Source organism: Vulpes vulpes, chromosome 13, assembly GCF_048418805.1.
Source record: "Vulpes vulpes isolate BD-2025 chromosome 13, VulVul3, whole genome shotgun sequence".
Lineage (NCBI taxonomy): Eukaryota > Metazoa > Chordata > Mammalia > Carnivora > Canidae > Vulpes > Vulpes vulpes.
Window position 1 is genome coordinate 31435996 of NC_132792.1, and position 26197 is coordinate 31462192.

Sequence of the window (26197 nt, forward strand, 5' to 3'; positions counted from 1 at the left end):
ACAAGGATGTCCACTCTCATTTCTTTAATCAGTGTTACATTAGTTCTAGGCAGGGCAGTTAGGCAAGGAAAAAAAGGCATCTTAATTGGAAGAGGAGAATTAACACTATCTTAGTTTATAGATTTGACGTACTTTGTACATAATGAGGGACACCTCGCTGCCTCTGTTGGTAGAGCATGCAACTCTTGGTCTCAAGATTTTGAGTTCGAGGGATCCCTGGGTGGCGCAGCGGTTTGGCGCCTGCCTATGGCCCAGGGCGCGATCCTGGAGACCCGGGATCGAATCCCACGTCGGGCTCCCGGTGCATGGAGCCTGCTTCTCCCTCTGCCTGTGTCTCTGCCTCTCTCTCTCTCTGTGTGACTATCATAAATAAATAAATAAATAAATAAATAAATAAATAAATAAATAAATAAAAAATAATAAAATAAAATAAAATGAAATATAATAAAATAAATAAAAAAATAAAATAAAAAAATAAATAAAATAAAATAAATAAAATATTTTGAGTTCGAGCCCCACATTAGGTGTAAAGATTACTTAAAATTAAGTCTTTAAAAAATAGCATGAAAAAGAATAAAATACTTAAGGATACATTTTACAAAGTGCAGATCTTATACTCTGAAACTACAAAATCTTGTGGCTAGAAATTAAATATGTCCTAAAAGTGGCAAAACATCCTATATTTATGTATTTGACATAATATTCGTTAAGAATTAGTATTGTTAATAATCCTCAAATTGATGTACAGATTTAACGCAATCCCTATCAAAATTTCAATTCTCTTTGAAGGAATTGACAAGCTGATCCTAAAATTCATATAGAAATTCAAGGAATCCGGGGATCCCTGGGTGGCGCAGCAGTTTGGCGCCTGCCTTTGGCCCAGGGCGCGATCCTGGAGACCCGGGATCGAGTCCCACGTCTGGCTCCCGGTGCATGGAGCCTGCCTCTGCCTGTGTCTCTGCCTCTCTCTCTCTCTCTCTCTCTCTCTCTCTCTCTGTGTGTGACTATTATAAATAAATAAATAAAAATTAAAATAAAATAAAATAAAAAAGAAATTTAGGGAATCCCTAATAACAAAAACAATCTTAATGAAGAAGAAGAAATTTGGAGGTTCATGTTTCCTGTTTTCAAAACTTAATGCAAAGTTACCAGATGAAGACAGCATGATAAGTGAAACAGAATTGAAAGTCCAGAGATAAATGCTTGCATTTATAGTCAGTTGATTTTCAGCAACAGTGCCAGGATAATTCATCAGGGAAAGAGTAGTCTTTTCATCAAACTGTGATGAAACAACTGGTTAACCATATGCAAGAGAGTGAAATTTGACCCCTTCCTTAACTGTATACACCATTTAACTCCAGATGGACCAAAGACCAAATGTAAGTGCTAAAACTATATAAAACTCAGAAGAAAGCAAAGGAGTAAATCTTTGTGACCTTGAATTAGGAGATGGATTCTTAGATATGACAACAAACCACGAGCAACAAAATTAAAAATAGGTGAATTGGACTGGCTCAAATAAAAAAAAAACAACTGTGCTGCAGAGGACACCATTAAGAAAGGGGAAAAGTCAGATTACAGAATGGGAGAAAATATTTGCAAATCATGTATCTGATAAGAGGTTAATATCCATGATATATAAAGAACTCTTACAGCTCAACAAAAAAAGACAAATCCAGTCACTTATGAAATAGACATTTCTTCAAAGAATGTAAAAAAACAGTAAATACATGAAAAGAACTCAGCATCATTATTCTAAATTAGGGAAATGCAAATCAAAACCACAGTGATGCTATGTTATGCCCATAAGGATACCTAAGATAAAAAGACAGACTATAACAAGTGTTGGTGAAGATACAGAGAAATTGGAACTCTTAACACATTGCTGATGGGAATGTAAAATTGTATAGCCATTTGGAAAATAATTTGGCATTTCCTTATAAAGGTAACTGTAGAGTTACCAAAAGACCAAGCACTTTCACTCTGTGTATATACTTGAGACCTAAAAACATATGTACACACAAAAACTTAAACATTTATAGCTGCATTATTCACAAAAAGTGGAAACAACCCAAATGTTTGTCAACTGATGAGTGGCTGAGCAAAATGTGGTTTATCCCTACAATGGAACTCTGCTTGACCATAAAAATGGAGTGGATTATCGATTCATGGTACAATATGGATGAACCATGAAAACATTAAGCTAGGTGAAAGAGGCCAACATATAAAATCACATATGATCCCGTTTATATTAAATGTCCAGAATAAGCAAACCCATAGAGATAGAGACAGAAACTAGTTGTTCTTAGGGGCTAGAGGAGGACAGACAAAGGAAAAACTGCTAATAGATTCTTTTTTGGAAGGAAAACAGGCAAGTGATAATGGCAGTGGTTGCATAGCTTTTGAACATACTAAAACCCACTGGATTGTATACTTTAAAAAAGGTGAATTTTATGGTATATGAAGTATATATCTCAGTCTCTAATAAGAAGTATAAATCAGGGCGCCTGGGTGACTCAGTTGGTGAGTCGTCTGCCTTTGGCTCAGCTCATGATCTCAGGGTCCTAAAATTGAGTCCCGTGTCAGGCTCCCTGCTTCTCCCCCTGCCCCTCTCCCTGTACTTGTTCTGTCAAATAAATAAATAAAATATTTTTTAAAAAAAGAAAAAAGGAAATATAGGTGTATAATTGTTTTTTTTTTCCTGGAGTTCTGAATCCCTTCAAATTTTCATATTTACTCTTATGAACCATAGGAGTCACAGGTAGGAACTTTTGAACTCTCATAATCCTTAGGGTTCTTTTCTAGTATATTTTGTGAATTCCCACATTAGTGATTCAAGCTATTTTAGAATAAAAATTGTTTCCATTTATATGAGCAAATGTCACTGAGATTTTCAACAGTAGGATTCATAACTATCTTGCATGTTCTTCAAGGGATTGATTCATTCTCTGAATACTGAGTACTTGTGTTAGTTTAGTATTGATACTTTGACTAATAGTTCATTGTTATCATACCCTTTTTGGAAGACATTTCAAACATAAGATCTTACTAATACCACAGGAAGTCTAAACATACAGAAACATCATATTCCCCAAATGTCTGTTAAGAATGTGGTTTGAAAATTAGAAAGTATCTTTTTCTAAAAAGTAATTTTATAAGTGATTATTACTATTATTTTAAGGAGCAGGTAGGTTCAGACCAGTTCATTTACCTTTACCTTTAATTATGGACTATTAAATCCATAATGAATGGCTGTAATTAAAAAGACTGAAATAATATTATCCAAATACCAGTAATTAAACAAAGCGGGAAAACATCTTTATCTCCCAGTGGATTCTTAACCTTTTTTTTCCATGAAACATCTCATTATAGGTCTTTGGTAGACATTATAGAGCCTCTCTTGAGAAGAATGTACTGAATTTTTCATACACTTTGAAGGAATTTACAAACACCTTGGTCTAGCAAACATTTAGGAAAAGTGTGTGTATTGGTCTGCTTGAGTTGCCATAACAAAACATCACAGACTGAGGGGCTTAACACAAATTTATTTTTTCACAGTACTGGAAGGCTAAAAAAGTCTAAGATCAAGGTGCCATTAGAGTTCATTTCTTTTGAGGTTTCTCTTCTTGGCTTGCAGTGTCTTTCTCAGCATGTCCTCACATGACCTCTTATCTGCACAGATGGAGAGAGAGATTTCTCATATCTCTTAAGGAAATCAGTCTTTTTAGATTAGGCGACCACTTTATGACTCTTAACCCTAATTATCCCACTTGTCACATAGGGGTAGGGGCTTTGACATACAGATTTTGGGTGAGATAATTCAGTTTTAGAACAGTGTGCTAGTCTATACCTTACGTTGACCAGACTGAAAGAAGTAACCATGGGGGTGCCTGGGTGACTCAGGTCATGATTCCAGGGTCCTAGGTTCCAGCTCGGCAAATGGCTCCCTGCTTAGTGGGAATATGCTGCTTCTTCTCCCTTTGCCCCTTACCCCTGCTTGCGTGCTCTCTCTCACTCTTGTTCTCTCAAAATCTTTAATTGAAAAAAAAGGTAACCATGTTGTAATGGCTTTTTCTTAAGTAAAAAGAAAAGAGGGGCAGCTAGCTGGCTCAGTTGGTAGAGCATGCGACTCTTGATCTTGGGGTAATGAATTTGAGCCCTATATTAGAAGACATGAGATTGAGCACAATCAGAGCTTAACACCTAAAGATTCAAAAGTAATTTAGAAAAAAAAAAACAGAAAACAAAAGTAATTTAGAAAAATACTAATATGCCTTCACAACATGAAAATCTGGAAAGAAAGATAGATAGTCCAGGGAGGTTATTAAGATCTCAGAAATAATTTCTGGTTATTAAAATTCCAAACAATCCCAAAAGTAATGAATGGCAAAGAAATATAAAGAAATTCAGTGGTTGCTCAATGACTTCAGATTAATGAACATATTCCCAAGATAGAAAGGATAATAGATTGTAAGTGTTACTAATGTAGAGAAAACTCAGGATTGAGTTGAGCAAAAATAACTAAGAACAACAAAATGGTCTTTGAGACATTTATTTATAGAATAAAGAATAACAGGTATATAGAACTATTGCTTAGGCAGATATGAAAGTGATTTAGATATGAAAGTGATTCCAAGGAATGAGAAAAGGGAAGAAAGGTCAGAAGACTGGAGACAGAAAATGAATTTTTGATTTCCCAAACCAGGGAGTGAAAAGGATGAGAATTCCGTAAACCAGCAAATAAGCTATAGTGCTCTAGGGAAGATAATAAATAGAGAATAGAATATAGGAGAATATAGAAGAACCTATAGGAGAGGAAATAGATCTTTAAGTTATATTATTTTGGTAAGAACAAGTTTAGAGAAACTTGATCCTTTTCTGATTAATAATCAAATTAGTAGAAATGTTGAAGACAGATGCTTGTTAATTTTTACAAGGGTCCTGAAATTGTCTTATACTCTTTGCACAATTAGAAAAATTTGGTCTAGATATTAGAAAAATGAACTTAGGTTCTCCTGAAATGTACCAGAATTCAGAAAATCTCCAGGCAGAAAGCTAGTGTAATAATAGGACTCATTTTAATTTGTTTCCCTTCTCTCAGAGATTATAGTCTTATACTGTCTGTTGTCCAGTGTCTGAAATTTTTTCACGTTTTTTTCCAACTTTTTTAGTTGTTCATAGCAGAATTACTGATCCCATCACTAATTATTCTGTCATGAACAACAGCAGGAGTTCTGGGTCAGAGTTTTTAAAATACCATTTTTTGTTGCTACTAAAAATAAGTATCTTCTGACTGGCTCTTGTTTGTATTAAAAAGGCTCTTGAAAAAAAAAAGGCTCTTGATTTCTGTATGCTGTATTTTATATCCTGCTACTTTACTAATTTTTAATACTGTTTGAAAAATAATACTGTTTTAAAACAGAAAAATATTTCTGTTGACTGTTTTCAGTTTTCCAAATAGATATATACAATTATGTCATCTACAGATAGATGCAGTTTTACCTCCTTTTTTTCAATTCTTAGGTTTATAATTGCTTTTTCTTGTCTAATTGCATTAGCCAATAGTAATAACTATGATGGATCCACCTGTCTTCCATTCCTATTTTTAGTAGAAAAGTCTCCAGGGCTTCCCACTTGAATAAGAAGCTTGCTAATTTTACTTTGTTTTTATACATTTGTTTCTGTTTCATGTATTTTTTGTTATTTTCTCAATAGATTGTTGACTCTTTGAGACTAGGACTATGCCTCTTTTCTTATGTACTGACCTATTCATCTATTTGAGCAGATATGGACTAGGTATCAGATATGGACTAGGTATCTCTTACTATATGTTATATTCTCTGCTAGTCACTTGTCAGCAAAACAAAACAAACCCAAGCTATTTCCCATCACCACATCACACCACCCCCCAAGCCCTGCTGCCAAGATTAAGATCTGGTGGGAAATAGAGATATTACACAGATAACACAAGTGTGGTAGATTTTCAAAAAGCAACAGTATTAGATATATAGGAGCCAGTTAACAGAATGACCTAATCTAGTATGGGGAAATCCGGATATACCTCTCTAAAGAAATAGTATTAAAGGAAAGTCTAAAGACAAGAGAGAGACAGCTAATACTTTTGTAAGAGAAATCCGTTTCTGAAAAGAAGAAATAGAATAGAAAAGCAGATCACAAGATGAAGCTTTTGAAGTGGTTTGGAAGAACCAGACTGTGGAGTCTGGTAAGCCCTATTAGGATTTTGGGCTTTTTCCTTTAGTATAGTTGCAAAATAGAAATGATGTTTGCTTTTGCGTGTATGTATGTATTTATGTTTGATAGCTGTTCTAACTGCACATAGAAAAAGAGATTGTAGGTTGCCAAGTACATAAGTACCTTGTAAATGCTGCTGATTAACTTTTGAACCAATGACTTTACCACTTACAAACTGTAATCTCTGTGGCAGGTGGGCTTTCATTCTGAAAGCTAAGTACTATTTTTTTTTTTGTAAACAAGAAATATATTCATTCTGAATTCTTTTTAAAAAGTAAGGAACACAAACTTTTTAGTGTCTGTAGATTTGACTTTTCAATTCATCCAATTACTAGCTTTTTGAAAAAATTTCTAAATTGCTAGAAGTTTTGGTTTTCTTATCTCTAAAATTAACTGTTTTAAGGATGAGCTGAGGGAAGGCTTGTAAAGCATTTAGGATTTGGCTGGCACATATTTATCAAATCTTAGCTGTGTTTATTAGCTATTCTTTAAGAACTTCAGTTCTTAAAAAGAATAAATAAATAGAACATTACAAAGTAATAGGGATGCAGAACATAAATTTAGGCATTCTCTTAATAAGGACATCCTGATTGTTCAGGTGAGTAAACCATATCTTAGGAGAAGTAGTTTAATTAAGGTTCATGACTAAATAAATAGTAGAGCTAGGGATAATTTCTGGTTCCAGAGCTCAGGCTCACCATCCTATGTGGTGTGGCCTCTTTTCTAAAACAGTATCTCTTTTGGAATACTTTCACTCCCATTTGATTGCAGTCAGAAACTGAAAGCCATCTTGCATTTTGGAAAGAAAAATACTTAAAGAGGGAGCTTGATCACCTTTGGTATTTGGTTAGTGGAACTAAAAAAATTTAAGTAGTAATACATTATTTTCTGACTTAAGTGATGATAAAACTTTTTCTTACTTGAAAACTTTTTTCTAGTTAATTTGTTGATCCATTAATTAATTGGTTACTATTGTATAGTTATAGAAGTAATGTTTTATCAGACTATATGTTTTCTAGTACATGTTACCTACCTCTAAAGGGGACTCCTGCAAGAATATCTAGCATGGGGATCCCTGGGTGGCGCAGCGGTTTGGCGCCTGCCTTTGGCCCAGGGCACGATCCTGGAGACCCGGGATCAAATCCCACGTCGGGCTCCCGGTGCATGGAGCCTGCTTCTCCCTCTGCCTGTGTCTCTGCCTCTCTCTCTCTCTCTCTCTCTCTGTGTGACTATCATAAATAAATTAAAAAAAATTAAAGGAATATCTAGCATGGCTGCATTTGAACACTGTAGGTATAGTAAGGAGATAGTATGTGTATATCCTCATATGTGTGGAGTTGTCTTCTCTTGGGGGCGGAGGAAGGGCATTAGAGAGAATGTAATTTGATTTGGGGGAGCAGTCTGCTTATAATATCAAAATAGTTGTGCTATATAACTGTCATCTTTGTAAAAATACTTTTTAGAATGGCAGTATAAATAAATGGAGTAACTCACTTAACTCGATGTGATACTCATAAGAAAGAGGATAGTTGTTTGATGTTAAGAGAAATTTTCATTGATTTTTTTAACTTCCAAATAGGATTTTTTTAAGGTAGAATAAATCTGTGGGAAACTAGCAGTATCATGTTTTATTGTTTATCAGTTTTAAAAATCATTAATATTACATTTATGAAATTACAATATTTTTTGCTATTTGACACAATATTTATGAGACTTTTGTTTACTTAGAATGGTGGGAGATGAACTATATTCTCTTCACCTAATCTTTTAGTAATATTAATAAAAACTTTGAAGAAATCCACACCTGTTGTAACAAATTCAGTCAGTGCTGAAGTGTAGAAACTAGATCTTCCTCTCTAATTCCAGTTCCAGAGTTTTTCTTCCACAATTTGTGTATACCCTAAGACTCTTTTATATGTGTGTGTGTGTATAATTTGCTTATATAAATATATGCATTTAACTATGCATATATCATTTTAACGTTAAAATTAGATCACATTTCTAATCAGATCACATTTTAATGTTACTCTGAAACATATAATTTAATGTACATATCTTTCCAAGTTAGTACATAGAGAATCCATCCAGTTTATTGAATATTTTGTTTTATTTTAAGATTTTATTTATTCATGAGAGACACACAGAGAGAGATAGAGGCAGAGACACAGGCAGAGGGAGAAGCAGGCCCCATGCAGGGAGCCTGACGTGGGACTCGATTCCGGATCTCCAGGATCACACCCCGGGCTGAAGGCAGCACTAAACCGCTGAGCCACCAGGGCTGCCCTGAATATTTTATTATAAAGCTATATTAGTTTATTCGTTTGCATGCTGATGTAGATTTAAATTGAATTCTTTGTTTTTCTATTTTAGAGAATTTTACTAAGCATTATAAGATAGGTAGTCTCCATTTTAGAGATCAAGTTAAGACATAAAGAGGTCAGGTAACCTGACCTAAATTAAATTACATAGCAAGTAAGTGGTAAAGCTAATATTAAAATTCTGCCAATCCGGTCCAGAGTCCAGTCGTAAATACTACGTTATGTTACTCTTTTCCTTCTGCCTATCCTTAGTCTATCTACTGAAATTTTTTAAAAATCAATATATGAAATATATTTAATATTAAAACTCCTGAGGATAATTTAATATACAACCTTAAGGATATTGGAAACGTTAGGGTCACAGATTACGCAGCTATAATTTGTGGTTGTATTTAACATACAAGTAGAAGGTTTAAGCCAGTGCTACTCAAATGTTAATGTGCATACAAATCTCTGGGAATAGGGGTGCATCTTGTTAAAATGTACATTCAGATTCAATAATCTGGGGTGGGGCCGGAAATTGCATTTCTGATAAGTTCCTGATGATGCTAGTACTGCTGATCTGCTCGTTGAATAGCAAAACTTTTGGCAATTGATACTGCCCTTTGGCAAATCTTGTTAGTTGTTTTATTGAATTAGTTATTACATCATTTTATTTATGCCACCAATTTTTATAAGTTATACGTGCTAAAGAAATAGGTGAGAGTTTCTAGTTTGAATTCTATGTATGTAGCATTTAACATTGCTGGGAAAAATAAATCGTGGCTTCTGTAGTATTAATGCACAATACTTAATTACCTGTAATCAGATTTATTTATGTACTAGATACAGCTTACACATCTGTGTCACCATTTCTACTGTGTCATTTTTAATGGAGGGGAAACATTTATTTTCATTTTGAAGGCCATCACTGTGGTTGAACTAAAAGGTTGTTTTATGGCTATTATTTTCTTCTTTAGTAATAACATATTTTACACAGTTATAAAAGTAAATACCTGTTCAGCGCTGTGTGCCACGCACTGTATCAAGTGCTTAATTGACATGACTTGACTTCATCATCATGACCTCCCTCATTTATTCATTCATCAGCTCTTTGGGCACCTGCTCTGCTCTAGGAACAGTGCATGCAGTGGTGAGCCAAGTAAACACAGGTTCTGCCTTCCTAGAGCCGAGTGCACTGGGGGGTGCTGTATAGTCATCAAGCACTCATGGAAGTGCCATGGTTGTAAAAGACAAGTTGTTACTTACTATGCTTGCTATTGTCTCTATTCTTTCAACAATCAGAAAGAATCTTCCCCTTAGCCCTCTAGAAGCTTCTCCCACCTAGCTTCCTCCCCTGCCCCACTGCAAGAATTCTTTCTCTACTAGCTGGATTCCTGAGCTGTTGTAATGCCAAATCCACCTAATGATTGGAGGGAGACTAAACTTTATAAGTAAAGATGAGCAGTTTGTACAAGAAAAGCAAGAATACCTGAAGGGACACTGTTCACATTCATTGAAGGAGAATATCCTCAGCACTTTAAATGGTAGTTTCAAGTGACTCTTAGTAACTTATTTCAGTTATTTGCATGCTTCCATGTCCCCAATTTTGTGATAAGAGATAGAGGAAATTGGTGGGTACCAGAGTAGGTTACAATTCTGTCCCTCCTCTTAAGCCTGTTAAGAGTTGTGGTTGAGAAGAGGTTGAAAGATTTAGAAGACAATGTAAGACATTATTACTTTTTTTATGTACCAACATGTACCATCCTTATGCAGTAACCACATTGTAGAATGATTGATGCATGGTCTTAGTAGAATGTTGTTTTTAAGAAGTATGTGATTCTAGGAGTCCCTAAATGGCTGAGTTAGTTCAGCATCTGACTTGATTTCGACTCAGGTCATGATGTCAGGGTTGTAAGATCGAGCCTTGCCTTGAGCTCTGTGCTAGGTACAAAGTCTACCTGGGATTCTCTCTCCCCCTCCCTCTGCCCCATTCCCTGTTCACATATGCTTTCTCTCTCTAAAAAAAGTATCTCTCTTTCCTAATAATAGTTCTGAATTCTCTTTTGATACAGATTTTTTTCTGATATTAATCAGATGTATATATTTGATCTTCATATCTATCATGCTGCATTGTTGCAATTTCCAAAATGTTTTGTTATCCCTGTTACTACTATAATTTGTGGCTTCATTGTATTGTTTTGAAAGTTATTATAAGAGACTTTAGTTTCTGAATATTACAAAGTAGCACTATATAATTTTCTTTCAGAGGTAGAATCTGAAAAACTTTTATAAATTTTATCTTGGAAATTAGTTTATTATTATGTTTAATTTTAGGAAATGGTGCTCTTGCAGAACATTCTGAAAATGTGCATATTTCAGGAGTGTCAACTGGTAAGTCATTTTTTTGTAATGTTTAAATTTCATGCATGACTTATATGGTAAATATTGAAAGCCACCTGGTATCTTACAAAGTGATATTTGGCTATAAAAATTATTACTGCTTTTTGCAGCATGTAATAAGGAATGAAGTAACTGGAACATGGGGAAATTCTTATAAGATAAAATTGATACTTGCATGCCCATGGATTGATTATACTCTTCCAAACAGATGGCATAATTATTTTTTCATACAAACATTGAAGCAAAAAAAAAAGTTATCTCAAGTTGAATTAGTATTTTCTTTCCTTACAAAGTTAAGTGAAATGAAATTTATTAAAATGTAATTTTAAATGCTATTTCTAATACTAGAGCCTGAGAAATTAAGCATTTTGCTTGATTTTTTAATTTGAGTACTGCTATATATAAAATTGTTGTTCTTGAGTGCACGATTTGTATGTGACTAAAAAGCAATGCAACAACATATTTGTACCCATGAAATTCAGAAACTTGTTCAGATAAATGTGTTTTTTTCCCACTCAGAGGCTAAGACTGTATAACTTATTAATTATGTATAGACCTATAACTATTATAATTTTCATTCTTTTTTTTGTTTTGTTTTGTTTATAATTTTCATTCTTAATATGCCTTTCTCAGCTTTGTTTCCATTTTTGTTGTATCAACTGTAATTACTTAGAGGAGCAAAGTCTTTTATTTTTGCATATACTGAAATAGAGTTTCTTACCATTATATTATTATTTCCCTTTAGTCTTGGTAAGTTTTATGTGGTTAAAAAAAAATTACACTTTGTGTATTTATCAATGTATTGATTAATTTATTCATGTCATCTTGTACTTTGGTTATTTTTTCCACACACGAAGCAAAACAGTTTTCTCTTTTATTTTATACCTGATTTTATTTTATTTTTTTAAAGATTTTTATTTATTTATTCATAGAGACAGAGAGAGAGAGAGGCAGAGACACAGGCAGTGGGAGAAGCAGGCATCATACAGAGAGCCTGACGTGGGACTCGATCCAGGGTCTCCAGGATCACGCCCTGGGCTGCAGGCGGCACTAAACTGCTGCGCCACCGGGGCTGCCCTATACCTGATTTTATATTCACTAAGTTAATAGACTTAAAACCTCTAAGAGTTAATTTGCAGAGCCAAACACATGGGCAAGTATGGTCTTCTGAAAATGAAAGCAAGTGCCTTCGTAGTCAACTTAGACCCTTTCACAGTTTATGTCACGGTTCTCTTGTCCTCCAGTTGTGTGATTCTACACATCAAGCAAAAATAAGCTTATATGAAAGATAACCTTAATTTTCTCCCTTTTTCTATTTTGAATAGCTAATGAGGATTATGATTATGTTTCCAAGTCATCACTATGAAGTAAGAAGATTGTATACAAACATTTGAACTTACACAATCAAATGACATTATCTAATTCAGGGATTTTCAAAAATTTTGGTCTTAGAAGGACCATGTAGATCTACTTGGACTTCCATAACAAAATACTATAGACTGAGTGGTATATATAACAGATATATTTATTTTCTCATAGTTTCAGAGGCCAGAAGTTCAAGACCAAGGTGCTAGAAGGATTGGTTTCTGGTGAGATCTCTCTTTCTAGTTTGCAAATGGCCCCCTTCTTTCTGTGTCTTCACATGGCCTGTATGCAGAGAGGTTCCTGGTGTCTTTTATTCTTCTTATAAGGACCCTAGGTCCTATAGGGTTGGATCCTACCCTTATGACCTCATTTAACTTCATTTACCTCCTTAAAGGTTCTGTTTCCTTTTTTTTTTTTTTTTCTATTTCCAAATACAGTAACATTGGACTTCAAAAACTGAGTTTGAAGGGACCCAATTTAGTCCATAACAAGGACTTCAAAGACATTTTTTTGTGTAGGCTATAGTTACTGATATTTACTGTATTTGAAATTAAAACTGGAAAATTGTTTTAAAATGCATTAATTTATTTGTAAATAACAGTAATGAATCTATTGCATAAAATAATTTTATAAAAAATGAACTTTCCAAAACAAAAACATCAAGAATGGCATTGTTTTATAATTTTGCAGTCTTTAAGGAATGGCTTAAGTGAATATAGCTGGATTCTCATATCTGTTTCTGCGTTCAGTCTTTTGTAATACGTTATTTTGTTTGACATATATGAAGACAATTCAGTTGCACATTGATGTGTAGGAAGTTGTCGACCCCCTTTTTTTTTTTTTTTTAATTTTCAGAAGATTTACTTGAGAGAGGGTGCAGTGGGGAGGGATGGAGGGAAAGGGGGAATCTGGAGCAGGCTCCTCACATACCAGTCACCAGGTCTGGGTGAGGACCACGTGAGGACCACAGTCAGCAGGTACAGGTGAGCCCCATGTGGGACCCAGAGCCACCAGGACCAAATGAGGCTCAAGTGGGGACCAAAAAGACCAGGTCCAGGTTGAGGCCCAGGTGGAGCCCAGAGGCACCAGGTCCAGGTGAGGAGCAGAGTGGCTCCTGCTCCTCACCTGGTCTCTTTTTTCCTCGGCTACTCTCTTTGACCGTGCTCAGTGCTCTTGTCCAGTCATTCTGTGCATTTTGGAAATTGTACTGACAATTTTAGAAATAATTTTCACTTGTCTACAGTTAGTGTTTCCAGGTAGTTTATTGTGCAAATCAGTACACTTTCAAAGTGAAAGGGTACACTAGTTGTAACTGCTCTGGCACTACAGACAGAACCACGATGGTCCTAGACAATGTAGGATATACAGTCGCCATATCTGTAATGAATAATATTCACTTAGCAGGTATTAAGCACCTAACGTCCTTACGCCAAGAAGAGTGGTAGTAACTAATGAGTAAAATATTCTTGTCTCAAGGAACTTATTTAATGGAGGAAATAGGTATGTGTAAAATGTACCTCTAATGTCTCAATGTGGTAAATCATATGATGAATAATAAGCATATTAGGTAAAACAGTGAATTTATAAAAGGCCCATTTATAATATCTAGTGAATAGTAAATGACAGAATTAATTTTTCTTATTTTATTATGAATAGCACCAAGTAATTAGTTTCTTCATATGAATTTTGAGAATTCATGTGAATTATGGGAATTATTTCTGATTGATAATATATTTTTGGTTCTTATGCTTGGGATAATTTGTTTCTATTTCTAATAATTCATTTTTGTCTTCCTCCTTCTCAGATCTTTGCCAAGAGAGTTCAGTCAGTCCTTTTGCTGGTTCTTACACTACGGGTTTTGGCATAAGAAAACATAAATTTTCAAAAAGTATATATTGAGTGATATATTTTTTATTTTTATTTTTTTATACTGCATGATTTTAAAATGGGGAAAAATTATTGGATAAAATTTTATTTTCTATATGTTTTTTATTTAGAACTTTCCATTGTCCAGAATTTCAAATCTGCTTTCATATATATGATAAAGAGAAAAGATAAATGGTATTTTTATAAATCTAATAATATGTGAAAATCATGAAATTATATCCTACACACTGCCAAGTAATTTAATTTTATATATTGAGAGAGTAGGAAGGCTATTTTAATATTCTTTTTTAAAAATGTCTAAATCAAATGTCTCATGTTCTTTAAATGTCTAAACTTTTAAAACCACTAAGTTCCCGATCATCTGCTTCATAAAATGAGAGACATTTTTTAGGTCAGACTGATTTATAACAAGACCTTTACATAAATTAAATCTATTTGATTTTTTAAAATTTATCTACTTTAAACTGAATTTTACTTTTTGATCTGTGATACTTATTTCAAACAGGGTAATTTTAGAAATAATTTCATAATGCCCTCTCTATTAATTACTTCCAAATCAAGATTTTTACTTGTTTTTCACAAATTTTATTTATTCATTATACAAGGTTCATTAAACATTTAGGAAACATGGAAAAAGGAGCAAAAAGATTAAGGAAGTCACCCATTAACTCTGCATTATTAGTATAATTAATAACAGTATTTAAATGTATTTGTCCTTTTTCTGTGCATATCTTAATTATATATGCATTTGCATTATAACTGATTTTGTCATCTGCCCTTTCTATTTAACATTTTATAGACTGCATTTTTTTCATACTCATTATTTTAATGCCTGTATAGTTTCCATTCAGTGGCTATGTTGTGGTGTTCTTAAACATATCAATGGATTGTTTCCAATGGATTCTCCCTACTGGGTCATGTTACATACAAGGGACATATTAATATATATCTAGCCCTTTTTTTATTCTGAGACTGTTTTTTAGCATAGATTTCTAGAAGTGGAAATTACTCTATCAAATCAAAGATCATAAATAATTTAACTTAGAAACCTTTTGAGAGATTGCTTTCAAAAAGGATTGTACCAATTTGTACAACTATCTGCAGTGAATGAGGGCACTTACCTTGGGTATGATCATGTTTTTTTTCATTTAACTTTTCTATGTTTCTATTGAAGTCCTAACCTTTTATTTTCCCCAGACTGTTCAGAAATGTAATTGTTTACTTCTCTTTTTAACTCATGGCCTAGAGTTGTGACATTGCAAAGAATGAGAGAGTGAGATTGGCTTTCTTTTATGGTTAGGCAAAACTACCCTGAAATTTAAGGAAGATTCTGGTTGCTAATAGGAACAGATGTTGGAGCTTGCTGCTTTCTCAAATAGAAAGTTTTTACATGTGAAGATTATCACATTGTTCCCAATTCATCATTGATGCAGCTTCTAAATGTTCCTACCTTATAATATCTGTAGCTGAGGTTAGCTTGATCTTGAGTCTACTTTATATTTAACATGGAATTTTTTGTGAGGCCAAGCCACATTTCTGATTGCTGAGAAAGAGAATATCAAGTTTGGAAGTTTCTTTCTTAATACACATATTAACTGAATTAGCAGAATATATAAAATAGACTTCAAGTAGTTTTTAAGTACTATTCTCCCTTTGTTTTGTCAGAATATTTATTCTATTAAAGTCATCACCGAGGCATTTGGGTGGCTCAGTCAATTAAGCTCTCAACTCTTGGTTTTGGCTCAGGTTGTAATCTCAGGTCATCATCTAATGGGTTGTGGGATTAAACCCCACTTCAGGCTTCCTGTTCAGTTGGGAGTCTGCTTGAGATCCTTTCCTTCTGTCCCTCCCCCACTCACTCATGCACACATGTGCTCTCGCTCAAATAAATAAATACATCTTTTTTTAAAAGTCATCACCTTTGTGTTTGTGTATTTGCATTTAACAATTTGTATTTTAGTACTCAAAGGCCTACTACACTACTGATCCTATAAGCCTTTAAAACAAATAGTTATTAATTGTGGCCTTTTTAATTAGGATGTTATTTTCTAAATTGCAATTATTTTGCTTACAAATTAATTAGTAATATTTTGCATTAGTGTAGAGCACTATAGTAAAGTGGCTTTTATTTTTAGCTACTGTTTTAGGCTTAAATACTATAATGTCGTATTCAAGTTTCCCTGGAAGATCATCCAGTCTGAAAACACTTCTGTTATCCTAGAATTTTCAGATCTTTTCAAAGAAAATAAAACCTAAACTATAATTATTTGATAGCAGTTTTCAATTATTTTTTAAATATAGAGAAGTTGCATGAATAAAGCAGGTATGAGTGGTCCTTTGCACCTTTCCTATGTGATTTTAATATTTTCAATTATTCAAATACTAGACTTCCTACTAAATTTACTAATAAGAATTTCATCAGTTCTTTTGACCAATATTATATAGTGTATCTTTTACCCATGTTTTAAATGAAGAAAGGGAAGAAAGTTTATTATATTTTAGGTGATTTTGAACCCATTAGGATTTTTAGGATTTCAGAATATAAAAAAATAGAACATAATGTAAAGCCAAGAAACTCTCCCTCAAATGAATAAAGTGAATAGAGAATACAAGACAGAGTACATTTTTTAAAAAGTAATACATGTTTTAGGATACTATTAATTTTTAAAGGCATCGCCTGTATTCAGAGATTTTATGAGATGCTTAAGCTTCTGGAGTAGAGCACTCTTTGAAACTAAGTAATGGTAGTATTATAATTTTATGTATTGTACTTTTGTATGTAGCATTGCATAGTATATAATTAAATACTACAGTGTTTTATCATACACTAATATATTATGTGAAGCATAGTTCTATATTATATAATCATAATCATAATATTTCATGTATTATAGTCTTTAATTGAACAATTGCATATTTATAGCAAGATTATTTTATAGTATAATTTTATATAACATTATTTTAAGAAGCAGTGCATAAATTCAGCATCAGAACAGGAAGTGTAAACACCAAGACCATCAACAGAACAGGTTGTAACATGACAGAAGTGTGTGATGCTTAGATGGTGGAAGTGAATCTCACCCACTGGGGTGAGTGGGCCAGATCCAGTGAAGGTATTAATACACTGCAGTCAAACATTTGACATTTTCTTTTTTACTCTGTAACTTCTTTTACTCTGTAACTGTAAAAAGAATAATTCTTTTTCTACTTTGAGAATAATTCTTCAAAGTATGATAGCATGTTAATTGTGCTTTTGCTTAAGCCTGAATTTGAATTGGGTGTACCATGCAGCTGTTATGCAAAAGCCAGTCACTTGGCAGATGAGCAGAGTGGACTTTTTTTTTTTAATTTTTATTTATTTATGATAGTTACACAGAGAGAGAGAGAGAGGCAGAGACACAAACAGAGGGAGAAGCAGGCTCCATGCACCGGGAGCCCGACGTGGGATTCGGTCCCAGGTCTCCAGGATCGCGCCCTGGGCCAAAGGCAGGCGCCAAACCACTGTGCCACCCAGGGATCCCACTTTGAATTTCAGTTGATTAATAGTTCCATGTCAGTTAAAGCTGATTTGATCTTAAGCTATAGTACTGGAAATACAGTATCCAGAACAAAGTAGATGAAAGTAGTAGTAGTAGTAGTAGTAGTAGTAGTAGTAGTAGTAGTTCTTTTTCTTCTTCTTCTTCTTTTTTCTTCTTCTTTTTCAAGATTTTACTTATTTATTTGAGAGAGTGCGTGTGAGCACGAGTGAGGAGGAGGCTCAAAAGGAGAGGGAGAGACAGGCTCCCTGCTGAGCCTGAGCAGGATCCTGAGCAGGATCCCAGAATCCTGGGATCATGACCCAATCCAAAGGCAGATGTTTAACTGACTGAGCCACCCAGGCACCCCTGGGAATGCTTCTTTACTCCTCTTCTAAACACATTCTGGATCGTGTATTTATTTCTGGGTATCACTCTTAACAGTTCACTAAGACTAGAACACCCTATAAAAAAAGACGTGAGTATACTAAAAAACTATGTCAAAACTGATAAAGATGGCTTAGAAAATCATGAGCATCAAGGCCAATTTATGTTTGCTCAGATGCTGATTTCTGCTTTACCTCATCTATTTTTCTAGCAAGAATTGCACAGTAAGCTTCAAAATTATTTTTTTTTTCCTATTCAAGAAATAGAAATAGTAGCTTGCTTAGCATTTTAGTCTTCTGTAGTACTTAAATTGGAAAATATAGGTACCATATCAATAGTTTTTATGTCCTTACAGGAAAAAATTGCCCTTTTATGCCCTTAAAAAAAGGTATAAAAGGTTGAATCTTCTCTATTTACCTTATCTTATGCTTTGCTGGCAAAATTCAAAATTACTCTTACAACTTAGAAATTTTAGGATAAAGCTGCTTGGATGGTTCTTTTAAGGTTACTCTCCTTATCTTACTCATATTGTGCTATGACCCTTTTGGAACTGGAAAAAACTGTATGGGTTTTTTTTTTTTTTCTGTTTTTCCTCCTTTTCCTATATTTTGTGCCTCTTTTGACTTTTTAAAAAATACATTTTATTTTACTGCCATTTAGCTTTGGATCATTATGTTTGTTCTGGACATTAGTGACCTTTAAGAAACTAAAGAGTTACCTGTCTTGATTAGAGCTAAAGACCACATGAAATACTTTGGCCCTCAAAAAACATTGTTTAAAATAATAGGAATAAATATATTGCTGCATTCATTCTTCTTTTTTTTTTTCCTACATTCATTCTTAAGTATCTGTGCTAATGCAAAGGAGTATTCATTTAATTATAAGCAGCTGGATGTAGGATTTCTTGCTCGAAATAGAAATGTGTGATTTCTAGTACTAGGTTTGAAAATAATGAGAGTCCTGAGTGGGAGTGATAAATTAATATAATTTTTTTTTGCTTGTGCTGATTCTTATTTTTTAAATGACAATTAAAAACCTTTCCATCTTAGACTAGTAAATATTGTTGTTATAGTGCTAGTAATTGTTTCCATAAAAGAGGAAGTTCAGGGCAGCCCAGGTGGCTCAGCAGTTTAGTGCCGCCTTCAGCCCAGGGTATGATCCTGGAGACCTGGGATCAAGTCCCGCGTCAGGCTTCCTGCATGGAGCCTGTTTCTCCCTCTGCCTGTGTCTCTGCCTCTCTCTCTCTCTGTCTATCTCTCATGAATAAATAAATAAAATATTTTTTAAAAAGAGGAAGTTCAGTTTTCTGACTTTGCTGAAAAAATTGGAGTGAAATGTGGAGTGCATCTAAGGGAATACTCCCCATGTCCAGTGTCTGTCTCTTTCCAGTTCTGTCCACCTTCAGTGTATTGACTATTCTGACATTTATACTGTGTGAGAGCTCAGCTCACATACTGGGTATTCAAGGTGTCTGGGCAACGAAAGGTCAAAGAAGTCAAAACACTGGGATGGGTAACAAACCCAGTAAAGTTCCAAGAAGAGAACTTTCAAACTAGGGTCGTTTCTTCGTAATGATGGGTTTGTTTTGTCTCCTGTGGAGGTTGTCAGGGTTTAGCTATGTCCTGTAGGACAGTCTGACAAAGGGCCATTCTTGCACTTTGTTCATCTGCAGATTCTAATGCTTACTTGATAACTTACCCAGTATTCTCAATGGCCCATAGACATTAAGAATACTGTCATCTTCTGTTAGTCCCCTAGTCTTCCCTCCTTTCCCCCTTCTCTGTTTTGCTTTCTTTTGAAACATCTCCATCAGCCTTCACTACACTTATGCTGCCATTCTACCCCATGCCCTAAATGTCTTACCTATAAGTAAGTATTTGTTTATACAGGACCAAGAGAACTTTTTTCCAAAATAGATTACTTTTTATCTTTACTGAAATTCTGTTGAGGCAGCTCCCTCTATCTTCCTGATAATTATTCCAAGTGTCATAGGGAGCTCCATAGGTCCGTAGTGTGTCATATTGGTTAGGAGTGCAGCCTCTGAAGCCTATTGCCTGGGTTTGTATCCCTGTTGTGACACCTACTAGCTTTTTTGTGGTCTTAGGAAAATTGATTTCTCTGTGCCTCCATTTTTTTCTTGTCTGTTAAATCAGAATAAGAAGAAGAGAATTATAGTACTAAGAATTAAATAACGCTAAGAGTTAAAAGGAAGTGCCTGAGAAGCGCCTGGGTGGCTCAGGTAGGGTGAGCATCCAACTCTTGATTTCAGTTCAGGTCATGACCTCAGGGTTATGAGATTGAGCCCCATGTTGGGCTCTGCACTCAGCATGGAGTCAGCTTGAGATTCTCTCCCTCCCTCTCTTTGCCCCTCCCCCATCTCTCTAAAATAATTTTTTTTTAAAGGGAAGTACCTGACAGACAGCAACATTATCATTAGTCATGGGATCCACAGGCCTGATCGCACACTCCTCACTTTGATTATATGCACAGGCCTTCAACTCATGAACAAACCATAAACCTCTGACTTGGAATAGGAATCTAATCTTTAGCCTTGTGTATCATACTTAACCTTTAAATTTCAAACTGCTGCCCTTCTCCTAAATTAACTGGACCAGTAGGTGTCTGGTTTTCATGCTAATCATCTGTCTGCATATCCTAATTTTCCATGTCTCAACACCTGGTATTGCTCGCACAGGCAGTCTTTTTCCATGTGTCATGTGATTTCCTCGTCAGCCTTCAGAATCTTCTTTCTCACAGCCTCTGTGGCCATTCCGTAGTCCCCTTTGCTTACTGCTTCTTTATCTAGGAGATGGCATTTTTTTTAATAACATCTATTTCCATTGGAATTAAATTCTTCTCCTTAGTGATTTCAGCATTTGGAATTGCTTTTGTATTATCAGCCATAATGGAGTTAATATTTATAAAAACACCATACTCTGAAAAATGAGACAGCCAAATGATAGTGACCACCACTGATTATAAATGCTATCTTTTGCTTATAAACAGACTGAACATATTATTCTTGTTAGTGAAATTTCTGCGAAGTAAAATTTTACAGGTTCGAGGAGCTTCTGTATTTGCTTCTTAGCTGACCTCTGTGCCTCACCAGTTTCTTTCTTTGCATCACATTACTTCTTTTCATAGAAGCCTACCTTGGCTTGACTGGTGTCTACGGAATTGGGTCATTAAATTTTTCTGATTTGTAATGTGTTCTTTCTTTACTATGACTGCCTACTTGTTTTGTGAAAGAAATGCTATGTTAATATAGTCAAGTAAGCCCTCGCTGTGCTATACTTACATATTGCAGGGGTGTTTTTGTATGTGTGGGTCTCTTTGTATCTGTTTAATAATGCCATATGCCTGTGTCATGCATTAAAATTAAAGTGCATTATATTTTTCAGGACTATATTGTTTTGTATGTTCTCTAAACTGTTTATATGTTTATTGGATTAAGTGAATAAGCATATCTTGTTCTTACAAAACTGCAATTTCCATGAGAACATGAATTCTCTAAATGCTCTTCTTGTGTGCCTTCCATATGTATTTTATGTACCTCAGTGGTCAGTAAAGCATAGTTGATTTTTATTTGCATCTCAGTTTTGTGGTTTACTAAAACCAAAGCACAAAGATTCCATGTCACTTGTAGTCTCAACTACTTGAAGTTGTAAAGTGTCAACTCTTGTCAGCTTTGAAAAGAAACGCAGTTCTTCATCTGTAGAATAGGAAATTGTCATTTTTGTTTCCTTTACAGGTAGTTCAGCTCTAATCATACATTTCCTTGCCTGCCCCTTTTCTCTTAGGCTTTAAAACCGTGAAATCTCAAATTGAAGGGCATTTCCTTTGACATCCTCTCCTCTCCTCTGCCATGTGTCCTATAAAATAGAGGTTTTTTGAACACTTCCTATTTTTGAAATGATTTCTTTAAATTTGATCACTATGGTGCATTAATCTTGCTTAAAACCATAGTTCTTTGCTTTTCTTTGAGAGTATTGAAATAGTATCAGGTTAAACATGAAGAAGTCTTGAGTATTTCAGTTTTGTCATTTTCTAAACTGTGCAGTGAGATCTTAGTATTTTCCAGCTGAAAACTAATACCAAATCTTATTGAGAACACCATCAGAGAATCTCTACCTCTTCATTCCTCAGTTATTCTCCCTTTCTCAATTGATAACAGGATAAGTTAAATACTGTATATATTTAGTTTAGCCTTTGAGTATAACTTAACCACTAGCATTATAAAAATGCCATTTTCTTTCATTTTTTTTTCATTCCAGTTGCCCTCTTAGGACCATTATGAATTAAATAGGCTTTTTAGAGCTAATCAGATAACCTATTTACTACATAATCATACGGAGAAGATGCTGTCCAATTGGAAAGTTACTGTCTTTTGAATGAACATTTGAAACCCTTTAGGCAGTTTCTGTTTCATTTATCAAAAGTAGAGATAGTGAATTATCATCATCCAAAATACCTGAATGCTTGTTTATACCTAAAGATACTGACCAGAGTAAATTACTTGTATATGTTTTTTGTAAATGTTGTATTCTAAGAACCAGAAGTTGATACTGGTTGTTAAGAGATCTATTAAGCAAAATGAAGAAACACAAATACAATCACTTCTGGAAAATCTCACATTCTACAAAATTAAACACTAAACTAACAGGGCTTATGAGAAAAGTAGCATTGGTACAGATCACTTATAACTATGTAGCTTTGTAAGGATAGCCCTGACAAAGTAGCAATCCAAATGCTAATGCAGTCAAATACCTCTGATATTTATACCTAAAATAAGTCCAGACTTTGCGTCCATATCCTCTGGGCTTCATATTTACTCCTTGAAGACATTTATTTCTAATGGAGAACAATTTAATCAAAATTAAAAGTGTAATTCAGCCACCTGACTGACCCAGTCAGTAAAGCATGCCACTCTCGATTTCAGGATTGTAAATTCAAGCCCCAAATTGGGTGTAGAGATTACTTAAAATTTTTTAAAAATATTTTACTTTTTTACTTTTTAAGATTTATTTATGTATTTTAGAGAGAGCCAAAAAAAAAAAAAAAATAGAGCATGCACATGTGAACTGGGGGGGAGGGATGAAAGGGTAGAGAGAGATAACCTCAAGCCAATTCCCTGCTGAGGGTGGAGTCCAACGTGGGGCTCTGTTTCACAACCCTGAGATCATGACCTGAGCTGAAACCAAGAGTCAAACATTTAACCAAATCTTTCATATAAAAAGATATAAAATGAATAATGCTAATAGAAATATAATAAACTAAGAAAAACAAAATTACAGGTGATGTAGATATTTGAGCTGAAGGGTTACTATGAGTTAGAAATGGGGAATCATTAGAAGACACTGAAATAATAAACTCAGAGGGGCACCTGAGTGGCTCAGATGGTTAAGCATCTGCCTTCAGCTCAGGTCATGATCCCAGGGTCCTGGAATCCAATCCCACATCAAGCTCCCTGCTCAGGGAAGAGTCTGCTTCTCCCTCTCCTTCTGCCCCTCCCCCTGCTCATATTCCTTCTCTCTCTTGGTATCTCTGCGTCTCAAATGAATAAATAAAATCTTTTAAAAAAAATAGAGGACTCTGAGAAAGTCTTTTGGAAAATTGGGGTAGATGTTGGGAGACAAAGCAGGCCTAAGAGGTGATAAAGGTAGTTTCAGTATTTGGAAATTTCTGGTTTTAGTCTCTGTTAAGTCCTGATTTATTTCCTATGCTTGGAAATCCTTGAAATCACCTGTAATATTAAAGTAAATTTCCCTTTTATTTGAATTAGGTGACTATTCCTTTAACCAGCTGATGCCTAAGACAATAAAGATTTAGAACATAGGATAAAGAAAGATTTGGGAAATACACTGTTCTGATCATGTTGAATTTGAGGTTAGAATGTCTAGTGGGCATTTGACTACAAAAAAAAAATCTCTGGATTAAAGATCTTAAGCCCATGAACTATAGATTATAGCTGAAATTGTAGGGGGGAATGAGACCTTCCACAGAGAGTGAGGAGAGCAGGAGGCTTGGGAATGATCTGCAAACACCAGCCTGCCAGAAGCTAGTTGAAGAGGATGATCTAGAGCTAGAGAACTAACACAGAATGGTCACAGATAGGAGAGCAAGAAGAAATGATGTCAGCAAAGTCAAGGTAGTATATGGTATCAAGAAAAAACAAATCACTCTGAGATACTCCAGAGAGATCAAGTGGGATGGAGATTGAGCATCCCTGGGATTCAGCAGTGGGGTCATTGATGCTCTTGCCTGCTAGTAAGATTTTTATGGAGTTAAGAATTGGAAGTCTGGTTTCAATAGACCAAAGAGAAAATGAAAAGTGAGAAAATAAGGAAAAATTTATGAGTATATCCTGATGAGCCATCAGAAATGCAGTAGAAATATATCATGATGATGGTAGATGGGGGTGGGTGTGATTTAGGGCTGAAATAGACTTTAGGGTAGCACCTTCTTATTTTAATACATAAGGAAACCAAGACCCAAAGAGGTTTAGTAGTTTATACGATGACAAAGCCAGTGAATAGCAGTTAGAACAGATAGCATCTAGGTCTTACTATTCCAAATCTACCCAGATACAGATATATAGATAGATACCGTACATAACATACGTGTATATATGTAGATCTATATATGTGCAAATTCTTAACCCAAAAGAGAAAACTTTCTTAATGGTTTCTAATGTTAATCTTACTCTTGGCATTTGAATTTATTCTTTCTTAGAGAAAGGAATAAGCAATGGTTGTTCTAGAGTATATTTATCTACATGCCCAATGTATTGTACATGCAAAAAATGTGTTGATAAAAAGCCACCAGCTGGATTTGAAACAAAATGCCAAATTCAGTCATGTTGCAAATGTGCAAAATTAAGTCAAAATATGTATTCATAACCAATTAAGGGAGAAACATGATACTATAGTTTTGTTTTTAAAGCTCTTATTCAGTTAGAAATGTAAAATACTAAATCTTAAAATATGCATTCTTATTTATGGATGGTGTATCTTATCCTTGGGCAGTTGTATCTACAGAAAGTAAAGTATTCACAGTTTTTTTGAGCCATCCCTATCAGAACATAACATACTTAGTTTTTGGTATAGGAGCACCACCTATGGGTTTCTCAGGTATTCAGGGGGGAGAAATTTAAAACAAAACCTAATAAAACCTAGTAAAATTCTTCCTAGCTTTTCTCCTATATCAGCTCTATCCATTTTTAAAAGGCTAACAATAGATAAATAAATAAATAAATAAATAAATAAATAAATAAATAAATAAATAAATAACAAATTGTCTGCTTTGCTCTAAGTTATTCATTCCTACCTGGTTTTGTTTTAGTATACTACTCCCAAATGCTTTGGCAAGAGCTAATGAAGAAAGAAAAAGTCCTTATAAGTGACTTAGGATGTCTTTTTCTTTAATTATTATGATGATAACTCATAAGAGCAAAGTTAAAAGCAAAACTCTGGCACTTCATTGTCAGTAAGCTCACATTTAGGTAAATTCAATCCTTTTCTAAAGTATCATTCATCAAATTTTTTTTTTAAAAATTTTGTAAGGGAAATTTTACTCAAATTGAAATTTAACAAGAAAAAAAATTGGAAGCTTCAACTATAAGTGTTGAAGTAAGATGTGCAGTAATATGTGTAATAGGCTCTTGATATATTATATCCTTGTATTCTGTATTGTGAGGCTATTTTCTAAAAGTAATTGGAAACAATATCCCTTTGGTGCAATGTACCCTAATTCCAGGGTAGACCCATTTTAGACATGAACATTTTTTCTTCAGTAAAGTATACTTTTAAAATCTAGATCACATTTTTTTCTTCAGGAAATGGTTTATTCTGCAGAAATGAAGATTGACTCTTTGAGCAATGTAGCTTGCTTTATTTTGATCATTATAGATAAAAAATTTATTTAATTGCATAGTATACTTCTTATTCTAACCTTATTGAATAGACTGTAACCTCTGTTATAAAGGCCATTTTTACACATTATAATCGTAATAGGAATACTTGCCTATCTACAAATTGGGTGAACTAATTTTTAAACAGCAGAACTCAAAAAGCATCAAAGTTCAGACCACAT

The 26197-nt window shown here is 34.4% G+C and overlaps 1 protein-coding gene across 2 annotated transcripts in view; it reads left to right on the plus strand.

Annotated features, from left to right (window-relative positions):
- The window catches only part of LRP12 (LDL receptor related protein 12), a 73123-nt gene that overhangs the window by 24841 nt on the left and 22085 nt on the right, over positions 1–26197 (plus strand). Inside the window, exon 2 of one of the 2 annotated variants that reach the window (XM_025994839.2) lies at positions 10887–10943. The exons of the other annotated variant lie outside the window; for it this stretch is intronic. Coding sequence (XP_025850624.2) covers positions 10887–10943 — 57 coding nt within the window. The remainder of the gene's footprint in view (positions 1–10886; positions 10944–26197) is intronic. 2 annotated transcript variants of the gene reach the window in all.